Source organism: Eleutherodactylus coqui, chromosome 2 (assembly GCF_035609145.1).
Source record: "Eleutherodactylus coqui strain aEleCoq1 chromosome 2, aEleCoq1.hap1, whole genome shotgun sequence".
NCBI classification, from domain to species: domain Eukaryota; kingdom Metazoa; phylum Chordata; class Amphibia; order Anura; family Eleutherodactylidae; genus Eleutherodactylus; species Eleutherodactylus coqui.
The window spans coordinates 139,597,335-139,623,472 of record NC_089838.1 but is presented as its reverse complement, the minus strand read 5'-3'; the positions used below and the strand labels follow the sequence as shown (position 1 = coordinate 139,623,472).

The 26,138-nt window shown below is 46.6% G+C and overlaps 1 protein-coding gene across 1 annotated transcript in view; it reads right to left on the bottom strand.

The window, feature by feature from the left end:
* The window catches only part of TRHDE (thyrotropin releasing hormone degrading enzyme), an 819,510-nt gene that overhangs the window by 51,106 nt on the left and 742,266 nt on the right, over positions 1-26,138 (bottom strand). The window contains exon 15 of the mRNA XM_066589876.1: positions 20,811-20,918. Coding sequence (XP_066445973.1) covers positions 20,811-20,918 — 108 coding nt within the window. The remainder of the gene's footprint in view (positions 1-20,810; positions 20,919-26,138) is intronic.

Below are 26,138 nucleotides of genomic sequence, written 5' to 3'. Positions count from 1 at the left end.
TAGAAACAAGACGCACTGAAAGATGTCGGAATGTAATTTTTTTTTTTCATTTTACTCCAGTTAGAATTTTGTAAAAGTTTTTCAGTACATTATATGGTACTTTCAGTAGCACCCTTGAAAAATACAACTTGTCCCTCAAAAAAACAAGCCCTCAGACAGCGACGTCGATGAATAAATAAAGGAGTTATGATTTTTTAAACGGGGGGAGGAAAAAAAGAAATGGGGAAAAAAGAAAAAAAGGGGCCGTGTCATTAAGGGGTTAAATCATGTACTAGCTTCCTTCTCTAGGTCATTACGTTGCAGGGATACCACGTGTGTAATTTTATTTTTAATTTTTTACAAAGTAAAGGGAGACAAGTGTTTTTGTTTTAATTTTTTAAATAATTTTTTTACTTTTTTTTGTCCCTTTAGGGGACTTCCAGAGAGACCCATCAGGACCCCCTGATCACATTCCAGGGGTCCGATGGTGACAGCCCTTTACATGCTGCAGTCACTTAGACTGCAACATTTAAATCATTAACACAGCAGAGATTAGAGGTTTTCTCTGATTTCTGCTGTAAGAGCTGGTGCCTGGCTGTCCTTTGACAGCCAGCACCAGCTCTCCCTGCCACAGAGACCATCAGTTGCCATAGAGCCGATGGTCTCTATGGCAACCTGTAAACAAACCAGTGCAGGAGTTTGAATTCAGAAGCGGGAGATTGCCGGCAGATCGGCAATATCTTCCTGCTTCTGTTTTTCAAAGTCCTGCATTGGTTCTCTGTGGGACTGTGCAGGCAGAGCACAATGCCACAGCTTGTGGCATTGTGCTCTGCAGCTCCCATAGTGATACATAGCCTGGAAATCTTCCGGACTATATCGCTATATCGCTATGGGCAGTGGAGCTCGTCCACTCAAGGGGTTAAAGGACATGGCCCCTTTTTTTTACATTTTCATTTTTTCCACCCCCTTTTTAAAAAAAATCATAACTCTTTTATTTATCCGTTGACATTGCTGTGTCAGGACTGGTTTTTGCAGGACCAGTTATATTTTTCACTGGTACTATTTGATGTACCATATAATGTAACAAAAAACTTTTAAAAAATTCTGAGTGCAGTGAAGTGAAAAAAAAGAAAATTCCGCCATCTTTGGCCTCGGTCACACGGGCGTTTTTTCCCGCGATTTGCGGATCGCATAACGGATGCACATCCGCAAATCGCGTGACCGGGGCCGACGATTCACTGAAAAAGCTGCACCTAGCAGCGTTTTCAGTGAAACCGCCCCACACTGCCTGCTATCCTCTGCCACAGCTGTGCCACAGCTGTGGCAATGGAGAACGATGTTCGCCCATTGAATTCAATGGAGCCGGCAATACAGCCGGCTCCATTGAAAGCAATGGGCTACCAGCGAGCGCGGGATGAATTTTCGGGAAGGGCTTAAAAATATAAGCCCTTCCCTGAAATTCATCCTAAAATGTGTAAAAATTTAAAAAAAATATATACTCACCTTTTCCCAGCAGCCGGAGTTCAGCCGTGTCTGGCCGGCAGTTCTCCTGAACTGCTCTATGTAGTATTCAGCAGCCGGGGATTTAAAATCCCCGCTTGCTGAATGAGCTGCTCTGATTGGTCACAGCCCTCACCAATCAGAGGCAGCTCTCACTCACCCATTCATGAATTCATGAATGGGTGAGTGCTGTCTCTGATTGGCTGAGTGCAGGGACCAATCAGAGGCAACTCTCAGCTCTCAGCTCATCGTTTCTTCAATATCGATGTTTGCATGGGGCGAACATCATTTGATTTTTATGCCTGCATAAGCTGAAAATGAATGATAAGCGAAGTAATTATCATTCGTTGTTCAGTCACTTGCAGTATTTTCACTCAAAAGATATGGTTCAGTTTTGCACGATTCAGCAATAAACTGAACAATACTTTTCCATGTAAAAGTATCCTAAGACTACAAATTATGTACGCATCTGGCTTAACAGCTTATGATAAGAACATTATTCAAAGATTTTCCTTTTGCAGTATTTCATCCATGTGTCCCAGTAAATTCTCAATTTTCCAGTTTCCTTTCTATTTTTAGTTACCACCAGCTCATAAGTTATGATTCTTTTCACCAAGTTTCTCCAATTTTTTGGAAGAGGGAATATCTTAAAGCAACCACTTTTTTGTCATAACTAACTGAGCTAAGTGAGCTTTAAAAAAATACAATAGTTTATAAAGAATATTTAGATTTGTTACATCCCTTTTATCCCAAGTAAGTCTTTCAAATTCCCACATATGAATTTATCACTTATTTCAACCTTTTTTGTGGCTTTACTGTACCAAATATTTCATTCCAATATTTCCGTATTGGTGGCACTGTAGAGGTATTGTTCCATCTTCCCATTTTCAGAGGTCTATGAACATCAATTCAGTCTACATTTTCTATTTTTTTTACTTGGCAAAGAATAATATAAAATGTTATGTTTATGTTTGGAGAAAAAATGAGTACTGCATAAAGATGAGCGAACACCAAAATGTTCGGGTTCGCGTTATTCGAAACGAACTTCCCGCGATGTTCGGGTGTTCGTTTCGAATAACGAACCCCATTGAAGTCAATGGGCGACCGGAACATTTTTGTATTTCGCCGATGCTCGCTAAGGTTTTCATGTGTGAAAATCTTGGCAATTCAAGAAAATGATGGGAACGACACAGCAAGTTCTCCTCTGCCACAGCTGTAACAGCTGTGGCAGAGAAGAACGATGTTAGCCCATTGAATTCAATGGAGCCGTCAATACAGCCGACTCCACTGAATGCAATGGGCTGCCGGCGATCGCGGGATGAATTGTCGGAAAGGGGTTAAATATATAAGCCCTTTCCTGCAATTCATCCAGAAATGTGTAAAAATAAAAAATATATATATACTCACCTGGTGCCGGCAGACGGAGTTCAGCGCGGCAGGCTGCAGTTCTCCTGAACTGCTCTGAACAGCTGTGAGTAGTATTCAGCAGCCGGGGATTTAAAATCCCCGCCTGCTGAATAAGATGCCTCTAATTGGTCACAGCCTGACCAATCAGAGGCTAGCCCTCACTCACACCCATTCATGAATTCATGAATGGGTGAGTGAGGGCTGCCTCTGATTGGCTCATTGTTACAGCTGTGGCAGAGAAGAAGGATTTGTCTTCTATATGTTCTCAATGGGGTTGGCGCTGCTGCCGCCGGCCCCATTGAGCGCATATAGAAAACATTTCTCAGGGAAGAAAGTTAAAGTAACCCGAACATCCGAACATCGTGTGGTGTTCGTTACGAATAACGAACATCCCGAACACCCTAATATTCGCCCGAGCATCAAGCTCGGACGAGTACGTTCGCTCATCTCTAGTACTGCACACCAATGCAAAAACCTCATCTTCACTATCATGGTAAAATGTTCATCTTTGTTTGGGGCTGCTTTGGTGTCTCAGGGCCTGGAGGTCTCTCATTCATTGAGAAAACATTGCCTTCTAAGGTGTGTCAAAATATTTACAGGACCTCAAACTGAAGAGATGTTGAGGGCTACAAAATATTTTAGCTCTTTTTTTCTCCTGCATTACGGGACCTTTATGTCTCCTACTATGAAGGAGCTTTGTTTTTAATGCAGTTCTTTTTTACAGTTCTTTAATGGAACAACCTATTCATGGAAAAGTCATACAAATCTTATATATTTTGATTAATTAGCATATTTTAATTTCAGCCAAGTTACAATAAAATGATATACATTTGTAAAATAGAAGATATAATTACTTATCTTCTGGGCAAATTGTGTTCTAATTTCATAAAATGTAATTGAATGCATTTTATACCATTCTTTAATTAAGTGGAAAATTGAAATTCTACTTAGAACTGCAACTTTTTAAAACAAAAAATCTAATCATTCTCTCACTAGTTTAAAGCTGTGTCAGTTCTAAAAATTATGAATAAAAGCTAATTAATATATACAATGATTTTAAGGGAAATTGTGTAATAAAATTAAATGGAAACTGGAGAACAAGTATTCAAGACAAATAATTTATCAATTATTTCTGAAGTTTGGAACTCTGAACACAAAGTCAATTTCAAAGATGTACTTGTTTCATACCAAGAGCTTCTTTGCATTGCATAGACTGCTAGAAGATGGACTCTTAAAACATATATTCATATACATTCCAATTATTTGCAGTGTTAAAGTTTTATTCAAACTTTATTAATTTTACTTTATCTTTGGCACATAAGGAGGAAAAATGTCCTTGCCATAAGTGTTAAACATATAGCCTCAACATATGCACCATACAGATTCATGCATCATCCATGGACTTCATATATATATATATATATATATATATATATATATATATATATATATATATATATATATATATATATATATATATATATATATATATATATATATATATATATATATATATATATATATATATACACACACTATATGGACAAAGGTATTTGGACACTGCATGTTTTTCAGAAAAAGTGCTTTATTATTCTATTTAGTACCATGTAGGCCCTCCTTTTGCTTGTATTACAGCGGCCACACGTTGAGGCATACTTTCCACAAGTTCTCTGGAAGTCTGGGCAGGAATAGGTTGCCATTCCCCTTCCCAGCATACCATTCGGCAAACTCAGTATTTGCATATTTGCTAATTTTCTGCAGTGTCCAAATACTTTTGTCCATATATTGTATGCTTGAAAAAGTTTGGCAGCAACTGAAACATTGCTGCTCTTGTACATTTTTGGGATTTAATAAAGTGACTATATGGACATGTCAGCATCACAAAGTCTTCTGTTAGTGCATTGAAGTTGTAATTGATTGACCTAACAATTGATGTTCTGGTGCTTATCTATGGTAAACAGCAAAAAGGGACATCTGATGCTGTTGATATAACTTATACTCTTTTGGTATATGCCTAAGGGCTCCCACCCACTAGCGTTTTTTTACTGCGAAATTCGCAGCGGTTTTTTTTTCTGCAGGGGTCTTTGGGCTATGGGAGTTGTAAAGCTAAAATCGCGATTGCGCAAAATCGCGATTTCACGGTAAATCGCGATTTTGCGCGATCGCGATTTTAGCTTTACAAGTCCCATAGACCCCCTGTAGAAAAAAAAAACGTGCGAATTTCGCAGTGAAAAAAACGCTAGTGGGTGGGAGCCCTAAGGGCGGACACCCACTGGCGATATTTTCTATTTGCGCTGCGAGAGCTAGTAAAAACACTCGCCTCACAGCTCAAGAAAGACGCGGGAATAAGACCGGGATATCGCCAGTCTTTTCATTGGGGCCAGCGGCAGCAGCGCTAGCCCCATTGAAAAGATATGGAGAATACCGTCGACTTCTGCCACAGCTGTCACAGCTGTGAGAGCTGTGGCAGAAGTGCAGCATGCTATCCCATTGCTTTCAATGGGATCGGTGCTGCTGCCGGTCCCATTGAAAGCAGTCGTTTTTGGCAAACCATGCAGTATGATTTTCAGGGAAGGGCTTGAAATATAAGGCTTTCCCTGAAAATCATCAATAAGTGGTTAAAAAAGTAAAAAAAAGAAAAGTACTCACCTCTCTGCCGCTCACACGCAGTCTCCGGCTGGCTCCCCGACGCTGCTATCCAGCACTTTCAGCAGGCGGGGATTTGAAAATCCACACCTCCTGAAAGGGCTGTACTGATTGGCTGAGTGCTCAGCCAATACCAGCTAGTGCTTAGCAATTGGCTGAGCGCTCAGCCAATTACAGATAGCGCTTAGCTATTTATGAATGAATAGCACTATCTTAGCTATTCATGAATGAATAGCACTATCTTAGCTATTCATGAATGAATAGCTAAGGACTATCTGTAATTGGCTGAGCGATTTTTAAATCCCCGCCTGCTGAAAGTGCTGGATAGCAGTGTCGGGGAGTCAGCCGGAGGACGCGTGTGAGCAGCGGAGAAGTGAGTACTTTTTTAAAAAACTTTTTTAACTACTTATTGACGATTTTCAAGTAAGGGCTTATATTTCAAGGCCTTCCCCGAAAATCATACTGCAGGGTTTGCCAAAAACCACTGCTTTCAATGGTACTGGCAGCAGCGCCGATCCCATTGAAAGCAATGGGATAGCATTCTGCACTTCTGCCACAGCTGTGACAGCTGTGACAGCTGTGGCAGAAGTCCGCGGTATTCTCCATATCTTTTCAATGGGGCTAGCGCTGCTACCGCTGGCCCCATTGAAAAGACTGGCGATATCCCGGCATCATTTTCTCGCACTGCGAGGCGAGAGTTTTCACTTGCTCTCGCAGCGCAATGGAGAAAAAAACACCAGTGGGTGTCCGACCTTACTCATAGTCTAGAGATGTACTTTCCATTTATATTGGAAGCATTTCCCAGTGTAAAAAAATTTATATATAATCACTTGCTCAGCCAATAGCTATTCCTCTTGGCATCTTTCCAGACATACAGATGAACACGCATCTTGGCATGCATGTGTGCTCCATAGGCAGAGGGGAATTAAATGTTGCCATACACCTCAGATTGGGCATGTTGAAAGCCAACAATGCAATTCTAGTGTCCATGAGGGGGTGACACTCTAGCTCCATTAACACTCATCATAACAAAGGGCCAACACTTATCTCTTCATGAATTCCCCACCTCCCTATTAAGTCATGCACTATTTGCATCCTGTCTGTGTCATCAAATGAGGCAAGGTTTCCTTCTCTAGCTGTAGCTTGTCAGAGTGGCAGTGCCGCTTGTATTTCTGCTAGTTCACGGAAACTCTTCCGCTTCTTTACAAGTAGACAACATGTTACACAGATAGAGGAGCTGGGCAAATTAATATATTGTGAAGCGGGATATTATTCACTGTAACTTGGATTTTATTCATTTAATTGAATGCTCATTTTGAGTTTAGCAGTCCACAGGGTAGTCCTAATCAATGATTGACAATTGTCTCATGAAATGATATATCATTCTGCTTAACTCTTGCTGTCCTATAACATGATCTTAGTTTAAACCGAATTTTAAAGATGTTAAGTTTGCTTTAAAAGTGTTTGATATTAATCCAAGAGTATAATTTTTCGTTATGAATGTGCTCTCAAATATCTGTCATTTTTTTTATAGTTCATATACCTTCAATTTTCAACACTGACAATTTTCAGTTTTCTCCAATTAGGAAAATAAAAGCTGTACAAATATATGGATTAGTGTAAAATGAAATAATTGACTTTGTACATTTAACAACCAATACTGTATGCTCCATCTCACACACGCCATTGTTTGCATTACTCGTTAAATCTACAATCATGTTTAATGTAATTTGTATTATAGCGCAATAGTGGTTTCAGTGTGCATGAGAAAAGCAAGCATCAATACTTTATTGAATTCTTAAATATGGATAAATTACACAATTCATGCAGTGTGAATAGCATGACAAATGTGTACAGTGTTTATATTGTATAATGCTCTAGTCTGTCATATCTTTTCAATGAACCAGAAGAATTATGCATTTTCAAGAACTGTTAAAGGTATATTCTATTTATAACAGAGAGTTGGAGACCGCATTTGTATTACTATATCTTGTAATGCAAAAGGTTTGCAGATTCAGCATTTTTCCTAGCGCAAAAGACTTGGGCTACATTTATCAAAAGTGTCTAACAGGAAAATGATCCTTATTGCCCATAGTCATTAATAACAGTGAATCATTTTGAAGAAATTAAAACAGAACTCTAATTAGTTGTTATGGGCAATTTAGTCAATTTTCCTCTTGGGCTAACTTCACACGGGCGAGCACGATATGGGGGCATGTGAAAACAGCCTTGTATCATTTTGGAGATGCAGGCATCCTCTGGCATGGCAAATGATAGTGGAGTTTCCCCCATTGTTTTCAATGGAAGACATCGCATTGCATGCACCTAGCCAGTGGTGTGATGTTGCTGCCGGGCCTATTGAAAACAATGGGTGGTGTAATGCGAGAGCATGCAAAAGATAGAACATGCCATGATTTGTTTCCTGCATAGCATCACATCACGGTGCCATGTGGAAAAACATTACTCATGTGTATGACCCTATTCAAAAGAATGGAGTTACATTTGTGTGAGATTTGTGCATCCCACATTGCACAAATCTAGCGTGATTTTGTCCCCTATGTGAAGCTAGCCTTAGACGCAGTAAAAAGAAAATATATCATATTGTCCATTGTTTATTGTATCAAAACTGTGGAACAGGCTATACGTCTTATCCATAGAAACTAATTGGATGTAAATCTGCAAACGTCATTTATCCATCATGTGCAACATAAGACTAAAAAAGGTCCCAGTAACATTTTTTCTGTGATATTTCAGCATTTTTATGCTTTTATTAACCCTAATCCCACAAGCCTCAGTGTATCATTTGTGATTTGACAATATTAGAAACAAAGTTTTGGTGCCTGTGTCTTATATTTATTTACATTAGTTTCCAATACATTCATCAGATATTTTTTGTAAACAATGGTTGAAAAAAGGTCTATAGGTTAAGGGCTTAGTCACACAGGCGCATCGGCGCCCGTGTTACTGCACGAAGAAGACGGACGCACTTCAGGATGGACGTCTCTCTGCAGCGCCAGAAGAAAAAACACATGACCGGCAATAGAGCCGGTCACATGTTCTTTCTTCGGGTGGTGAGGAGATTCATCCGCATCTGCAGTGCGGCCATCTTTTAGTGCAGGAACACGAGCGCCGATGCGCCCGTGTGACTAAGCCCTCAGAAAGTATTATTTGTATTGGCTCAAGGACAATATCAAGAAATGATTGGTAATTAATTCCTATTCTGAATGGTCCCTGGTTATAATAGTGTACTCCAAAGTTCAATGGTTATTTCACTATATTCACCTTATTTATTAATAATGTAGAAGATAGAAATAATGGTACTGTTTCTGTTTTTGAAAAGGATAAGCTATATTTGGAAAAGAGTTAAATGAGTGCCATCTGTTTCCAACTTTCTTGACAGAAATGTTTCATGTATTAGTCAGAAAAAATGTAGTTGGTATCCAGTTAACTCTCTATTTTGCAGTATGTTTTTTTATTAAACTTTATTAACTTTTTATTAAACTTTTATTCAACTGTATCCGCCATATATGGCGTAATCTGAGCCTCATTTGCATTCCATATTTCTTCTAATATTTGTAATACACCAAAATAGACTAAATAAAGTCCCATATATCAACTGTAAAACAACTCTAAGGCTGGGGTCATATGGGGCGGATTCCCGCCGGAAATCTCGCAGTTTGGCCGCAGCAAAAACCGCGAGATTTCCGCCGGGAGAAGCGCCGTGGCGGCTTTGAAGCGGCCTGGCCGCTCGCTCTTCCACTGCGGACGGCACTCCCATAGAGGAGAGCGCGGCCGCAGCGGAAAGAAAAAAGAATGGACATGCTGCGGTCGGCAAAGCCGCGGCTGCGGTTTTAGACGGATTAACCGCAGCGGATTGGCCGTCCCATGTGAACGAGATTTCTGAGAAATCTCGTCCACATGGCTGGCTAATCCCGAGATTAGCGGCCGCACGCGGATTTGCCGCGGCGAAATTCCAGACGGAATTTCCGTGGCAAATCCGCCCTGTGTGAATCCAGCCTAAATGTTTCAATGTGTTGCTTATTATACTTTCTTTTTTATTTACAGAGTACATACAGTGTGACTTGTTTCAGTTTATTTCTAGTAAGACCTAGGACAGGGAATCACTTAAACAATGGAGTAGATAAATATAAAATAGCAGAAAAGAACATCTGTAGAATGAACAATTGTGGATAGCAAGTCTTTTTATAATTCTTTAAAAGCACCACTAAGCCTAAAAGTTGCTTCCTATAAAAGTGTAGCCCTCTTTCATTATACAGTACCTTGTTTTCTTGCTTTATCAAATATTCAGTTTTGTTTCATGCATTTATTGCACATTTTACCACTGAGTATATTACCTTCCATGGATATAGCAATACCAGAATTAAAACTACCACTTACTTGTTACTGAAACTAATCTGGTATTAACCTTTTGTTCTTACATTTAACCTTTAATTTCAATGTTTTACTATACAGTATGTCTACTTTTCCAACAATTGTCTCCATTGTATTCAAAATGAAATTGTGGCAACTTTTCAATTACAAATCTATCATTCTTTGAGTTCCAGTGGAGAAATATGTGTCTCCATCGATAGAAGCGACACACAATGCATATGTTGTATTGTCCTGCAGCTATAACCTTTTTCATCTCACCCCATTTCATACTAAAAAAAATACATATACTCACCTTGTCCCAGCAGACGGAGTTCAGCGCACCCGGCCTGCAGTGGGTGTGAGTGAGAGCTACCCCTGATTGGCTCAGCGCTGAGCCAATCAGGGGCAGCTCTCACTCACACCCACTCACACCCACTGCAGGCCGGGTGCGCTGAACTCCGTCTGCTGGGACAAAGTGAGTATATATATTTTTTTTATTTTTACACGTTTCTGGATTATATATTTAAGCCCTTCCCGACAATTCATCCCGCGATCGCCGGCAGCCCATTGCTTTCAATGGAGCTGGCTGTATTGCCGGCTCCATTGAATTCAATGGGCAAACATCGTTCTTCTCTGCCACAGCTATAACAGCTGTGGCAGAGAAGAATGATTTGTCTTCTATATGTTCTCAATGGGGTCGGCGCTGCTGCTGCCGGCCCCATTGAGCGCATATAGAGAAGAGAACAGGAATCGCAGATAGGTGCGATCTGCGATTTCTGTTCTATAATTTATCGGACGAGCGCATAAAAAGCGCTCATGTGTCCGACACCATTGCAAAGCAATGGTTTTAAAAAATCGCCGGACGCATGCGCATGCGCAAATCGCGCGAAAAAACGCCCGTCTGACTAAGGCCTTACACACATTTAGAAAGTCAGCAAGAAGCAAGGAATATGGCTATTAGAAAAGAACACATGAGGTCTGTAGTATATAAAAATGGATATACTCAGGTAGACACAGCCTCAAGACTATTTGCAAAGCTTCATTTTTATGCGTGTGTGAGAGCACAGAGTATTTGCATGTAAATATACATGCTGGTAACTACAGTATGCGCCTTAATACTTAACTGTCAGAACAAAGGGGGAGATAGACAGCTCATATACTGTATGTCAGAAGCTAAAGTTATAAGGATTAGAGATGAGCGAACACCAAAATGTTCGGGTGTTCGTTATTCGGAACGAACTTCCCGTGATGCTCGAGGGTTCGTTTCGAACAACGAACCCCATTGAAGTCAATGGGCGACCAGAACATTTTTGTATTTCGCCGATGCTCGCTAAGGTTTTCATGTGTGAAAATCTGGGCAATTCAGGAAAGTGATGGGAATGACACAGTGACGGATAGGGCAGGCGAGGGGCTACGTGTTGGGCTGCATCTCAAGTTCACAGGTCCCACTATTAAGCCACAATACCGGCAAGAGTGGGCCCCCCCCCTCCCAACAACTTTTACTTCTGAAAAGCCCTCATTAGCATGGCATACCTTTGCTAAGCACCACACTACCTCCAACAAAGCACAATCACTGCCTGCATGACACTCCACTGACACTTCTCCTGGGTTACATGCTGCCCAACCGCCCCCCCTCCCCCCCCACAGCGCACACCAAAGTGTCCCTGGGCAGCCTTCAGCTGCCCTCATGCCACACCACGCTCATGTCTATTTAGAATTGCGTCTGCCATGACGAGGGACCGCAGGCACACACTGCAGAGGTTGGCACGGCTAGGCAGCGACCCTCTTTAAAAGTGGCGGAGCGATAGCCCACAATGCTGTACAGAAGCAATGAGAAATAGAATCCTGTGCCACCGCCATCAGGAGCTGCACACGTGGGCATAGCAATGGGGAACCTATGTGCCACACACTATTCATTCTGTCAAGGTGTCTGCATGCCCCAGTCAGACCGGGCTTTTTAATTCATAGACACAGGCAGGTACCACTCCCTATTGTGAAGTCCCTGTCGACCCACAGCATGGGTGGCTCCCTGGAACCCACCGGCGGTACACAGAAATATCCCATTGCATTGCCCAACACAGCTGAGGTAGTAATGTCGTGCTTAATGCAGGTGGGCTTCGGCCCACACTGCATGCCCCAGTCTGACTGGGGTTCTTTATAAGTGTACAGATGTAGTAAAAACTCCGTGTGCACCTACAGCATGGGTGGGTGCCAGGAAGCCACCGGCGGTACATAGAAATATCCCATTGCATTGCCCAACACAGCTGAGGTAGTAATGTTGTGCTTAACCCTTTCCAATCCAATTTGTATATGGTTTTCCTAGGGGGCTTACTCTTTTTCTGCTGTTATACAACGGCGCTATATGCTGGCTAAAGCCAGTACTGCATGAGCTGACACGTAGGATAGGCTCCGACAGCAGAGAGGCTGGCAATATACAGTAAGAGAACCCCGACGGACGTCTACCAACAACGGAGCTGTACAGCCTTAAACCCTAATGTCTTCACAGGTCACACAGTGGACTGGAAAGGGTTAATGCAGGTGGGTTTCGGCCCACACTGCATGCCCCAGTCAGACTGGGGTTCTTTACAAGTGGACACATGTAGGTTAAACTCCCTGTGGACCCACTGCCTAGGTGGGTGCCAGGAAGCCACCGGCGGTACATAGAAATATCCCATTGCATTGCCCAACACAGCTGAGGTAGTAATGTCGTGCGTAATACAGGTGGGCTTCGGCCCACACTGCATGCCCCAGTCAGACGGGTTCTTTAGAAGTGTACAGATGTATTAAAAACTCAGTGTGCACCTACAGCATGGGTGGCTCCCTGGAACCCACCGGCGGTACATAAAAATATCCCATTGCATTGCCCAACACAGCTGAGGTAACGTCAGCTGTAATGCAGGTGGCCTAAAAATTAATTTGATTACACTGTAGGCGAGGGCCCACAAAAATTGCTGTATCAACAGTACTAATGTACATCCCAAAAATTGGCCATGGCCAGCCAAGAGGGCAGGTGAAACCCATTAATCGCTTTGGTTAATGTGGCTTAAGTGGTAACTAGGCCTGGAGGCAGCCCAGTGTAACGAAAAATTGGTTCAAGTTAAAGTTCCAATGCTTTTAAGCGCATTGAAACTTATAAAAATTGTTCTGAAAAATTATTTGAGTGAGCCTTGTGGCCCTAAGAAAAATTGCCCGTTCAGCGTGATTACGTGAGGTTTCAGGAGGAGGAGCAGGAGGAGGAGGAGGAGGAATATTAGACACAGATTGATGAAGCAGAAATGTCCCCGTTTTGGATGGTGAGAGAGAACGTAGCTTCCATCCGCGGGTGCAGCCTACGTATTGCTTACGTATCGCTGCTGTCCGCTGGTGGAGAACAGAAGTCTGGGGAAATCCAGGCTTTGTTCATCTTGATGAGTGTTAGCCTGTCGGCACTGTCGGTTGACAAGCGGCTACGCTTATCTGTGATGATTCCCCCAGCCGCACTAAACACCCTCTCCGACAAGACGCTAGCCGCAGGACAAGCAAGCACCTCCAGGGCATACAGCGCTAGTTCAGGCCACATGTCCAGCTTCGACACCCAGTAGTTGTAGGGGGCAGAGGCGTCACCAAGGATGGTCGTGCGATCCGCTACGTACTCCCTCACCATCCTTTTACAGTGCTCCCGCCGACTCAGCCGTGACTGGGGAGCGGTGACACAGTCTTGGTGGGGAGCCATAAAGCTGGCCAGGCCCTTAAAGACTGTTGCACTGCCTGGGATGTACATGCTGCTCGATCTACGCACATCCCCTGCTACCTTGCCCTCGGTACTGCGCCTTCTGCCACTAGCGCTGTCGGCTGGGAATTTTACCATCAGCTTGTCCGCAAGGGTCCTGTGGTATAGCAACACTCTCGAACCCCTTTCCTCTTCGGGAATCAGAGTGGGCAGGTTCTCCTTATACCGTGGATCGAGCAGTGTGTACACCCAGTAATCCGTAGTGGCCAGAATGCGTGCAACGCGAGGGTCACGAGAAAGGCATCCTAACATGAAGTCAGCCATGTGTGCCAGGGTACCTGTACGCAACACATGGCTGTCTTCACTAGGAAGATCACTTTCAGGATCCTCCTCCTCCTCCTCCTCCTCCTCAGGCCATACACGCTGAAAGGATGACAGGCAATCAGCCGGTGTACCGTCAGCAGCGGCCCAAGCTGTCTCTTCCCCCTCCTCCTCATCCTCCTCATGCTCCTCCTCCTCCTCCTGTACGCGCTGAGAAATAGACAGGAGGGTGCCCTGACTATCCAGCGGCATACTGTCTTCCCCCGCCCCCGTTTCCGAGCGCAAAGCAGCTGCCTTTATGGTTTGCAGGGAATTTCTCAAGATGCATAGCAGAGGAATGGTGACGCTAATGATTGTAGCATCGCCGCTCACCACCTGGGTAGACTCCTCAAAATTACCAAGGACCTGGCAGATGTCTGCCAACCAGGCCCACTCTTCTGAAAGGAATTGAGGAGGCTGACTCCCACTGCGCCGCCCATGTTGGAGTTGGTATTCGACTATAGCTCTACGTTGTTCATAGAGCCTGGCCAACATGTGGAGCGTAGAGTTCCACCGTGTGGGCACGTCGCACAGCAGTCGGTGCACTGGCAGTTTAAAGTGATGTTGCAGGGTGCGCAGGGTGGCAGCATCCGTGTGGGACTTGCGGAAATGTGCGCAGAGCCGGCGCGCCTTTACGAGCAGGTCTGACAAGCGTGGGTAGCTTTTCAGAAACCGCTGAACCACCAAATTAAAGACGTGGGCCAGGCATGGCACGTGCGTGAGGCTGCCGAGCTGCAGAGCCGCCACCAGGTTACGGCCGTTGTCACACACGACCATGCCCGGTTGGAGGCTCAGCGGCGCAAGCCAGCGGTCGGTCTGCTGTGTCAGACCCTGCAGCAGTTCGTGGGCCGTGTGCCTCTTATCGCCTAAGCTGAGTAGTTTCAGCACGGCCTGCTGACGCTTGCCCACCGCTGTGCTGCCACACCGCGCGACACCGACTGCTGGCGACATGCTGCTGCTAACACATCTTGATTGCGAGACAGAGGAGGAGGAGGAGGAGGAGGAGGAGGGTGCTTTAGTGGAGGAAGCATACACCTCCGCAGATACCAGCACCGAGCTGGGGCCCGCAATTCTGGGGGTGGGTAGGACGTGAGCGGTCCCAGGCTCTGACTCTGTCCCAGCCTCCACTAAATTCACCCAATGTGCCGTCAGGGAGATGTAGTGGCCCTGCCCGCCTGTGCTTGTCCACGTGTCCGTAGTTAAGTGGACCGTGGCAGTAACCGCGTTGGTGAGGGCGCGCACAATGTTGCGGGAGACGTGGTCGTGCAGGGCTGGGACGGCACATCGGGAAAAGTAGTGGCGACTGGGAACTGAGTAGCGCGGGGCCGCCGCCTCCATGATACTTTTGAAGGACTCAGTTTCCACAACCCTATACGGCAGCATCTCAAGGCTGATGAATTTTGCTATGCGGACGGTTAACGTTTGAGCGTGCGGGTGCGCGGCGGCGTACTTGCGCTTGCGCTCGAACACTTGCGCAAGCGACGGCTGAACGGTGCGCTGAACTACACTGCTGGATGGGGCCGAGGACAGCGGAGATGAGGGTGTGGGTGCAGGCCATGAGGCGGTAGTGCCTGTGTCCTGAGAGGGGGGTTGCATCTCAGTGGCAGGTTGGGGCACAGGGGGAGAGGCAGGGGTGCAAACCGGAGGCGGTGAACGGCCTTCGTCCCACCTTGTGGGGTGCTTGGCCATCATATGTCTGCGCATGGTGGTGGTGGTGAGGCTGTTGGTGTTGGCTCCCCGGCTGAGCTTTGCGCAACAAAGGTTGCACACCACTGTTCGTCGGTCGTCAGGCGTCTCTGTGAAAAACTGCCAGACCTTAGAGCACCTCGGCCTCTGCAGGGTGGCATGGCGCGAGGGGGCGCTTTGGGAAACACTTGGTGGATTATTCGGTCTGGCCCTGCCTCTACCCCTGGCCCTGGCCACCGCACTGCCTCTTGCAACCTGCCCTGCTGATGCCCTTGACTCCCCCTCTGAAGACCTGTCCTCCTGAGTAAGCGTTGCACACCAGGTGGGGTCAGTCACCTCATCGTCCTGCTGCTCTTCCTCCGAATCCTCTGTGCGCTGCTCCCTTGGACTTACTGCCCTTACTACTACCTCACTGCAAGACAACTGTGTCTGATCGTCATCATCCTCCTCACCCACAGAAAGTTGTTGAGACAGTTGGCGGAAGTCCCCAGCCTCTTCCCTCGGACCCCGGGAACTTTCGAATGGTTGGGCATCAGTGACGATAAACTCCTCTGGTGGGAGAGGAACCGCTGCTGCCCAATCTAAGCAGGGGCCCGAGAACAGTTCCTGGGAGTGTTCCCGCTCCTGAGCAGGTGTCATTGTAGTGGAGTGAGGAGGCTGGGAGGAAGGAGGAGCAGCAGACAGAGGATTCGGATTTGCAGCAGTGGACGGCGCAGAACTGCGTGTTGACGATAGGTTGCTCGAAGCACTTTCTGCCATCCAGGACAGGACCTGCTCACACTGCTCATTTTCTAATAACCGTCTCCCGCGTGGACCCATTAATTGGGCGATGAATGTGGGGACGCCAGAAACGTGCCTCTCTCCTAATCGCGCAGCAGTCGGCTGCGACACACCGGGATCAGGAGCTCGGGCTGTGCCCACACCCTGACTTGGCCCTCCGCGTCCTCGGCCGCGTCCACGTCCTCTAGGCCTACCCCTACCCCTCAGCATGCTGTATTACCAGTGATTTGATTTCACAGGCAGGAAATAAATTGGCGCAAGACTGCAGGCCAAATATAATTTTTGCCCTTTTTGGAAAACGAAAGGCCCCACTGCCTCTAGTGAATGAATTATCTAAGTTTAATAACTGTGCTGTGTCCCTGCTTATGTGTCACAGAACGTGAGGGTAGCAGAGTTATTATAACTCTTGGAGAGCAGGTATTTTTTTCCCAATTAAGGAAAGCAAATGGCGAAGCCAGCAGTAAAGCGTAGCTGGGTGCGTCTGATTTAGCAATGTTGTTCAAGCAGCTCACACGTGTCCACCGCCCTTAGGACGGACAGAGGCTGGACAAATAGATTTGTTTTCAGTTTTTTTCCACCAAAAGGCAGCACTGCGTATATTCAATGAACATGAGAAGTTTAATAACTGTGCTGTGTCCCTGCTTATGTGTCACAGAACGTGAGGGTAGCAGAGTTATTATAACTCTTGGAGAGCAGGTATTTTTTTCCCAATTAAGGAAAGCAAATGGCGAAGCCAGCAGTAAAGCGTAGCTGGGTGCGTCTGATTTAGCAATGTTGTTCAAGCAGCTCACACGTGTCCACCGCCCTTAGGATGGACAGAGGCTGGACAAACAGATTTGTTTTCAGTTTTTTTCCACCAAAAGGCAGCACTGCGTATATTCAATGAACATGAGAAGTTTAATAACTGTGCTGTGTCCCTGCTTATGTGTCACAGAACGTGAGGGTAGCAGAGTTATTATAACTCTTGGAGAGCAGGTATTTTTTTCCCAATTAAGGAAAGCAAATGGCGAAGCCAGCAGTAAAGCGTAGCTGGGTGCGTCTGATTTAGCAATGTTGTTCACGCAGCTCACACGTGTCCACCGCCCTTAGGACGGACAGAGGCTGGACAAATAGATTTGTTTTCAGTTTTTTTCCACCAAAAGGCAGCACTGCGTATATTCAATGAACATGAGAAGTTTAATAACTGTGCTGTGTCCCTGCTTATGTGTCACAGAACGTGAGGGTAGCAGAGTTATTATAACTCTTGGAGAGCAGGTATTTTTTTCCCAATTAAGGAAAGCAAATGGCGAAGCCAGCAGTAAAGCGTAGCTGGGTGCGTCTGATTTAGCAATGTTGTTCAAGCAGCTCACACGTGTCCACCGCCCTTAGGACGGACAGAGGCTGGACAAATAGATTTGTTTTCAGTTTTTTTCCACCAAAAGGCAGCACTGCGTATATTCAATGAACATGAGAAGTTTAATAACTGTGCTGTGTCCCTGCTTATGTGTCACAGAACGTGAGGGTAGCAGAGTTATTATAACTCTTGGAGAGCAGGTATTTTTTTCCCAATTAAGGAAAGCAAATGGCGAAGCCAGCAGTAAAGCGTAGCTGGGTGCGTCTGATTTAGCAATGTTGTTCAAGCAGCTCACACGTGTCCACCGCCCTTAGGACGGACAGAGGCTGGACAAATAGATTTGTTTTCAGTTTTTTTCCACCAAAAGGCAGCACTGCGTATATTCAATGAACATGAGAAGTTTAATAACTGTGCTGTGTCCCTGCTTATGTGTCACAGAACGTGAGGGTAGCAGAGTTATTATAACTCTTGGAGAGCAGGTATTTTTTTCCCAATTAAGGAAAGCAAATGGCGAAGCCAGCAGTAAAGCGTAGCTGGGTGCGTCTGATTTAGCAATGTTGTTCACGCAGCTCACACGTGTCCACCGCCCTTAGGACGGACAGAGGCTGGACAAATAGATTTGTTTTCAGTTTTTTTCCACCAAAAGGCAGCACTGCGTATATTCAATGAACATGAGAAGTTTAATAACTGTGCTGTGTCCCTGCTTATGTGTCACAGAACGTGAGGGTAGCAGAGTTATTATAACTCTTGGAGAGCAGGTATTTTTTTCCCAATTAAGGAAAGCAAATGGCGAAGCCAGCAGTAAAGCGTAGCTGGGTGCGTCTGATTTAGCAATGTTGTTCAAGCAGCTCACACGTGTCCACCGCCCTTAGGACGGACAGAGGCTGGACAAATAGATTTGTTTTCAGTTTTTTTCCACCAAAAGGCAGCACTGCGTATATTCAATGAACATGAGAAGTTTAATAACTGTGCTGTGTCCCTGCTTATGTGTCACAGAACGTGAGGGTAGCAGAGTTATTATAACTCTTGGAGAGCAGGTATTTTTTTCCCAATTAAGGAAAGCAAATGGCGAAGCCAGCAGTAAAGCGTAGCTGGGTGCGTCTGATTTAGCAATGTTGTTCAAGCAGCTCACACGTGTCCACCGCCCTCAGGACGGACAGAGGCTGGACAAATAGATTTGTTTTCAGTTTTTTTCCACCAAAAGGCAGCACTGAGTATATTCTATGAATAATAACTGTGTTGTGGCCCTGCCTATACAATTCTTTCCCTGCAGTATCAATGGAGGGTGCAATGGTCTGCAGAGGCGATTTTGAGAAGCAAAAAAAAATGCAGCACAGCTAACAGCAGCCTGGACAGTACTGCACACGGATAAATATGGCCCTAGAAAGGACCGTTGAGGTTCTTGAAGGCTACACTCACTCCTAACACTCTCCCTGCCTATGCAGCACTTCTGTCCCTAATGCCAGGTGCAACGGTCTGCAGAGGCGATTTTGAGAAAAAAAAAATTTGCCACTGCTAACAGCAGCCAACACACAGCTATCAGTGGCCCTAATAAGGACCTTTGGGGGGTCTTGAAGCCTACACTAACTACCAATTCTTTCCCTACAGCAGCTCCGGTATAAACAGCACTGTCCCTCATCTAACTCACACCGCATCTGAGGCGAACCGCGGGAGGGGCCGACTTTTATGTTCGGGTGACACCTGATCTCCCCAGCCACTCACAGCAGGGGGGTGGTATAGGGCTTGAACGTCACAGGGGGAAGTTGTAATGCCTTCCCTGTCTTTCAATTGGCCAGAAAAGCGCGCTAACGTCTCAGGGAAGGAAGGGAAAGTAACCAGAACACCGCATGGTGTTCGTTACGAATAACGAACATCCCAAACACCCTAATATTCGCACGAATATCAAGCTCGGAAGAACACGTTCGCTCATCTCTAATAAGGATCATTCCAGGTTGTGAGTATTACAGATGCATGTCTAACAGTATTTTTACAATTTTAAGTGATAGCTGTCCCGTGTAAACACAGGAATTGACAAGTTACGAAGTGAAAAATTGCTAATTAGTCACTAGTAGATTCATTTCAGATCACTGAAACAAAGCAACTAGTGACCAACTTTTTGCTCAGTGTAAACAGGCAGTGGTTGATCTTTTTAATGACTGCCTGTTCACAGTAAATGAAGGTGGGTAGCTGAAAGAGATCTCTGGAGATCTCCACCTCCATACACTGAACAACTATTGCTCCTGTGTTGAAAGAACAGGAGTAATGATCATCCTGTGAAAGTACCGTTAGTGTCCGTATAGACCTTGATATTTCTTGTTTGAACGAGCAAAGGAGCGAACAATGTCAGACCTCGTTTGTTCACTCGGGCAGCCTGTTTATACAACCAGATTATGCAGGCTCATTTAAACGAGAAATTGTTTAAACATTCACATTCACTGTATAAGTGAATGAAAATGACTGAATGGTTTTTGTTTAAACTGAACGATTCGTGAATGAGCCAACAATAATTTTTATGCCTGCATAAAATGAATGATGAACGCTAAGCAAACAATTTATCATTCAGTTTTTGTCCATTGGCTGTATTTACACTGAACAATTATCGTTTATTTTCACTAATTTGAATGATTTTTTTGAACAATTATCGCTCTGTATAAAAGGGCCTTTAGGCACAGGAGGGCTGGAAGATTGTGTCTGTGTATCAGCCTGTATGTCAAATGAATTGTGTTAACTCCAGTTCACTGCAGAAGTGAAGAAATGATTAGTTTAAAATGTCTCAAATGACTTTACTATAGTTTTCCTTTAGAAAATAGAAAGCAGGCATAGAAGAGTCAGCAACCACAGAAGAATGCCCAGGGCTATGCAAATTTGTGTTTGATACCCACTGTTTTGTGTATATGTGTAAATTTACGTACATGCATGTGCAAAAATTCACATGGAAAACAATGGTTTTCCCCAAAATTCAGAGTTATTATACATAATTCGCAATTAAAGGCGCCCAATTTACTTTGTTTTTTTTTTGATGGTTTAATACTCACTCACCGATTTCTGTTACTGGAAATCCAGTCAGAGATCATCGTTGCTGCTTCTTGATGACACTGCTTGTTGCCAAAACTGCACGCCAACATTATAACTTCTCTTCTAAGCTCCCTTTAACAAAAAGAGATGAAAAAGGTGATTATTAGAGATGAGCGAACACCAAAATGTTCGGGTGTTCGTTATTCGTAACGAACTTCCCGTGATGCTCGAGGGTTCGTTTCGAACAACGAACCCCATTGAAGTCAATGGGCGACCAGAACATTTTTGTATTTCGCCGATGCTCGCTAAGGTTTTCATGTGTGAAAATCTGGGCAATTCAGGAAAGTGATGGGAATGACACAGTGACGGATAGGGCAGGCGAGGGGCTACATGTTGGGCTGCATCTCAAGTTCCCAGGTCCCACTATTAAGCCACAATACCGGCAAGAGTGGGCCCCCCCCCTCCCAACAACTTTTACTTCTGAAAAGCCCTCATTAGCATGGCATACCTTTGCTAAGCACCACACTACCTCCAACAAAGCACAATCACTGCCTGCATGACACTCCACTGACACTTCTCCTGGGTTACATGCTGCCCAACCGCCCCCCCTCCCCCCCACAGCGCACACCAAAGTGTCCCTGCGCAGCCTTCAGCTGCCCTCATGCCACACCACGCTCATGTCTATTTAGAATTGCGTCTGCCATGACGAGGGACCGCAGGCACACACTGCAGAGGTTGGCACGGCTAGGCAGCGACCCTCTTTAAAAGTGGCGGAGCGATAGCCCACAATGCTGTACAGAAGCAATGAGAAATAGAATCCTGTGCCACCGCCATCAGGAGCTGCACACGTGGGCATAGCAATGGGGAACCTATGTGCCACACACTATTCATTCTGTCAAGGTGTCTGCATGCCCCAGTCAGACCGGGCTTTTTAATTCATAGACACAGGCAGGTACAACTCCCTATTGTGAAGTCCCTGTCGACCCACAGCATGGGTGGCTCCCTGGAACCCACTGGCGGTACACAGAAATATCCCATTGCATTGCCCAACACAGCTGAGGTAGTAATGTCGTGCTTAATGCAGGTGGGCTTCGGCCCACACTGCATGCCCCAGTCTGACTGGGGTTCTTTATAAGTGTACAGATGTAGTAAAAACTCCGTGTGCACCTACAGCATGGGTGGGTGCCAGGAAGCCACCGGCGGTACATAGAAATATCCCATTGCATTGCCCAACACAGCTGAGGTAGTAATGTTGTGCTTAACCCTTTCCAATCCAATTTGTATATGGTTTTCCTAGGGGGCTTACTCTTTTTCTGCTGTTATACAACGGCGCTATATGCTGGCTAAAGCCAGTACTGCATGAGCTGACACGTAGGATAGGCTCCGACAGCAGAGAGGCTGGCAATATACAGTAAGAGAACCCCGACGGACGTCTACCAACAACGGAGCTGTACAGCCTTAAACCCTAATGTCTTCACAGGTCACACAGTGGACTGGAAAGGGTTAATGCAGGTGGGCTTCGGCCCACACTGCATGCCCCAGTCAGACTGGGGTTCTTTACAAGTGGACACATGTAGGTTTAACTCCCTGTGGACCCACTGCCTGGGTGGGTGCCAGGAAGCCACCGGCGGTACATAGAAATATCCCATTGCATTGCCCAACACAGCTGAGGTAGTAATGTCGTGCGTAATACAGGTGGGCTTCGGCCCACACTGCATGCCCCAGTCAGACGGGTTCTTTAGAAGTGTACAGAAGTATTAAAAACTCAGTGTGCACCTACAGCATGGGTGGCTCCCTGGAACCCACCGGCGGTACACAAAAATATCCCATTGCATTGCCCAACACAGCTGAGGTAGTAATGTCGTGCGTAATGCAGGTGGGCTTCGGCCCACACTGCATGCCCCAGTCAGACTGGGGTTCTTTACAAGTGGACACATGTAGGTTTAACTCCCTGTGGACCCACTGCCTGGGTGGGTGCCAGGAAGCCACCGGCGGTACATAGAAATATCCCATTGCATTGCCCAACACAGCTGAGGTAGTAATGTCGTGCGTAATACAGGTGGGCTTCGGCCCACACTGCATGCCCCAGTCAGACGGGTTCTTTAGAAGTGTACAGAAGTATTAAAAACTCAGTGTGCACCTACAGCATGGGTGGCTCCCTGGAACCCACCGGCGGTACACAAAAATATCCCATTGCATTGCCCAACACAGCTGAGGTAGTAATGTCGTGCGTAATGCAGGTGGGCTTCGGCCCACACTGCATGCCCCAGTCAGACTGGGGTTCTTTACAAGTGGACACATGTAGGTTTAACTCCCTGTGGACCCACTGCCTGGGTGGGTGCCAGGAAGCCACCGGCGGTACATAGAAATATCCCATTGCATTGCCCAACACAGCTGAGGTAGTAATGTCGTGCGTAATACAGGTGGGCTTCGGCCCACACTGCATGCCCCAGTCAGACGGGTTCTTTAGAAGTGTACAGAAGTATTAAAAACTCAGTGTGCACCTACAGCATGGGTGGCTCCCTGGAACCCACCGGCGGTACACAAAAATATCCCATTGCATTGCCCAACACAGCTGAGGTAACGTCAGCTGTAATGCAGGTGGGCTAAAAATTAATTTGATTACACTGTAGGCGAGGGCCCACAAAAATTGCTGTATCAACAGTACTAATGTACATCCCAAAAATTGGCCATGGCCAGCCAAGAGGGCAGGTGAAACCCATTAATCGCTTTGGTTAATGTGGCTTAAGTGGTAACTAGGCCTGGAGGCAGCCCAGTGTAACGAAAAATTGGTTCAAGTTAAAGTTCCAATGCTTTTAAGCGCATTGAAACTTATAAAAATTGTTCAGAAAAATTATTTGAGTGAGCCTTGTGGCCCTAAGAAAAATTGCCCGTTCAGCGTGATTACGTGAGGTTTCAGGAGGAGGAGCAGGAGGAGGAGGAGGAGGAATATTAGACACAGATTGATGAAGCAGAAATGTCCCCGTTTTGGATGGTGAGAGAGAACGTAGCTTCCATCCGCGGGTGCAGCCTACGTATTGCTTACGTATCGCTGCTGTCCGCTGGTGGAGAACAGAAGTCTGGCGAAATCCAGCCTTTGTTCATCTTGATGAGTGTTAGCCTGTCGGCACTGTCGGTTGACAAGCGGCTACGCTTATCTGTGATGATTCCCCCAGCCGCACTAAACACCCTCTCCGACAACACGCTAGCCGCAGGACAAGCAAGCACCTCAAGGGCATACAGGGCTAGTTCAGGCCACGTGTCCAGCTTCGACACCCAGTAGTTGTAGGGGGCAGAGGCGTCACCAAGGATGGTCGTGCGATCCGCTACGTACTCCCTCACCATCCTTTTGCAGTGCTCCCGCCGACTCAGCCGTGACTGGGGAGCGGTGACACAGTCTTGGTGGGGAGCCATAAAGCTGGCCAGGCCCTTAAAGACTGTTGCACTGCCTGGGATGTACATGCTGCTCGATCTACGCACATCCCCTGCAACATGGCCCTCGGAACTGCGCCTTCTGCCACTAGCGCTGTCGGCTGGGAATTTTACCATCAGCTTGTCCGCAAGGGTCCTGTGGTATAGCAACACTCTCGAACCCCTTTCCTCTTCGGGAATGAGAGTGGGCAGGTTCTCCTTATACCGTGGATCGAGCAGTGTGTACACCCAGTAATCCGTAGTGGCCAGAATGCGTGCAACGCGAGGGTCACGAGAAAGGCATCCTAACATGAAGTCAGCCATGTGTGCCAGGGTACCTGTACGCAACACATGGCTGTCTTCACTAGGAAGATCACTTTCAGGATCCTCCTCCTCCTCCTCCTCCTCAGGCCATACACGCTGAAAGGATGACAGGCAATCAGCCGGTGTACCGTCAGCAGCGGGCCAAGCTGTCTCTTCCCCCTCCTCCTCATGCTCCTCCTCCTCCTCCTGTACGCGCTGAGAAATAGACAGGAGGGTGCCCTGACTATCCAGCGGCATACTGTCTTCCCCCGCCCCCGTTTCCGAGCGCAAAGCAGCTGCCTTTATGGTTTGCAGGGAATTTCTCAAGATGCATAGCAGAGGAATGGTGACGCTAATGATTGTAGCATCGCCGCTCACCACCTGGGTAGACTCCTCAAAATTACCAAGGACATGGCAGATGTCTGCCAACCAGGCCCACTCTTCTGAAAGGAATTGAGGAGGCTGACTCCCACTGCGCCGCCCATGTTGGAGTTGGTATTCGACTATAGCTCTCCGTTGTTCATAGAGCCTGGCCAACATGTGGAGCGTAGAGTTCCACCGTGTGGGCACGTCGCACAGCAGTCGGTGCACTGGCAGCTTAAAGTGATGTTGCAGGGTGCGCAGGGTGGCAGCGTCCGTGTGGGACTTGCGGAAATGTGCGCAGAGCCGGCGCGCCTTTACGAGCAGGTCTGACAAGCGTGGGTAGCTTTTCAGAAACCGCTGAACCACCAAATTAAAGACGTGGGCCAGGCATGGCACGTGCGTGAGGCTGCCAAGCTGCAGAGCCGCCACCAGGTTACGGCCGTTGTCACACACGACCATGCCCGGTTGGAGGCTCAGCGGCGCAAGCCAGCGGTCGGTCTGCTGTGTCAGACCCTGCAGCAGTTCGTGGGCCGTGTGCCTCTTATCGCCTAAGCTGAGTAGTTTCAGCACGGCCTGCTGACGCTTGCCCACCGCTGTGCTGCCACACCGCGCGACACCGACTGCTGGCGACATGCTGCTGCTAACACATCTTGATTGTGAGACAGAGGAGGAGGAGGAGGAGGAGGGTGCTTTAGTGGAGGAAGCATACACCTCCGCAGATACCAGCACCGAGCTGGGGCCCGCAATTCTGGGGGTGGGTAGGACGTGAGCGGTCCCAGGCTCTGACTCTGTCCCAGCCTCCACTAAATTCACCCAATGTGCCGTCAGGGAGATGTAGTGGCCCTGCCCGCCTGTGCTTGTCCACGTGTCCGTAGTTAAGTGGACCGTGGCAGTAACCGCGTTGGTGAGGGCGCGCACAATGTTGCGGGAGACGTGGTCGTGCAGGGCTGGGACGGCACATCGGGAAAAGTAGTGGCGACTGGGAACTGAGTAGCGCGGGGCCGCCGCCTCCATGATACTTTTGAAGGACTCCGTTTCCACAACCCTATACGGCAGCATCTCAAGGCTGATGAATTTTGCGATGCGGACGGTTAACGTTTGAGCGTGCGGGTGCGTGGCGGCGTACTTGCGCTTGCGCTCGAACACTTGCGCAAGCGACGGCTGAACGGTGCGCTGAACTACACTGCTGGATGGGGCCGAGGACAGCGGAGATGAGGGTGTGGGTGCAGGCCATGAGGCGGTAGTGCCTGTGTCCTGAGAGGGGGGTTGCATCTC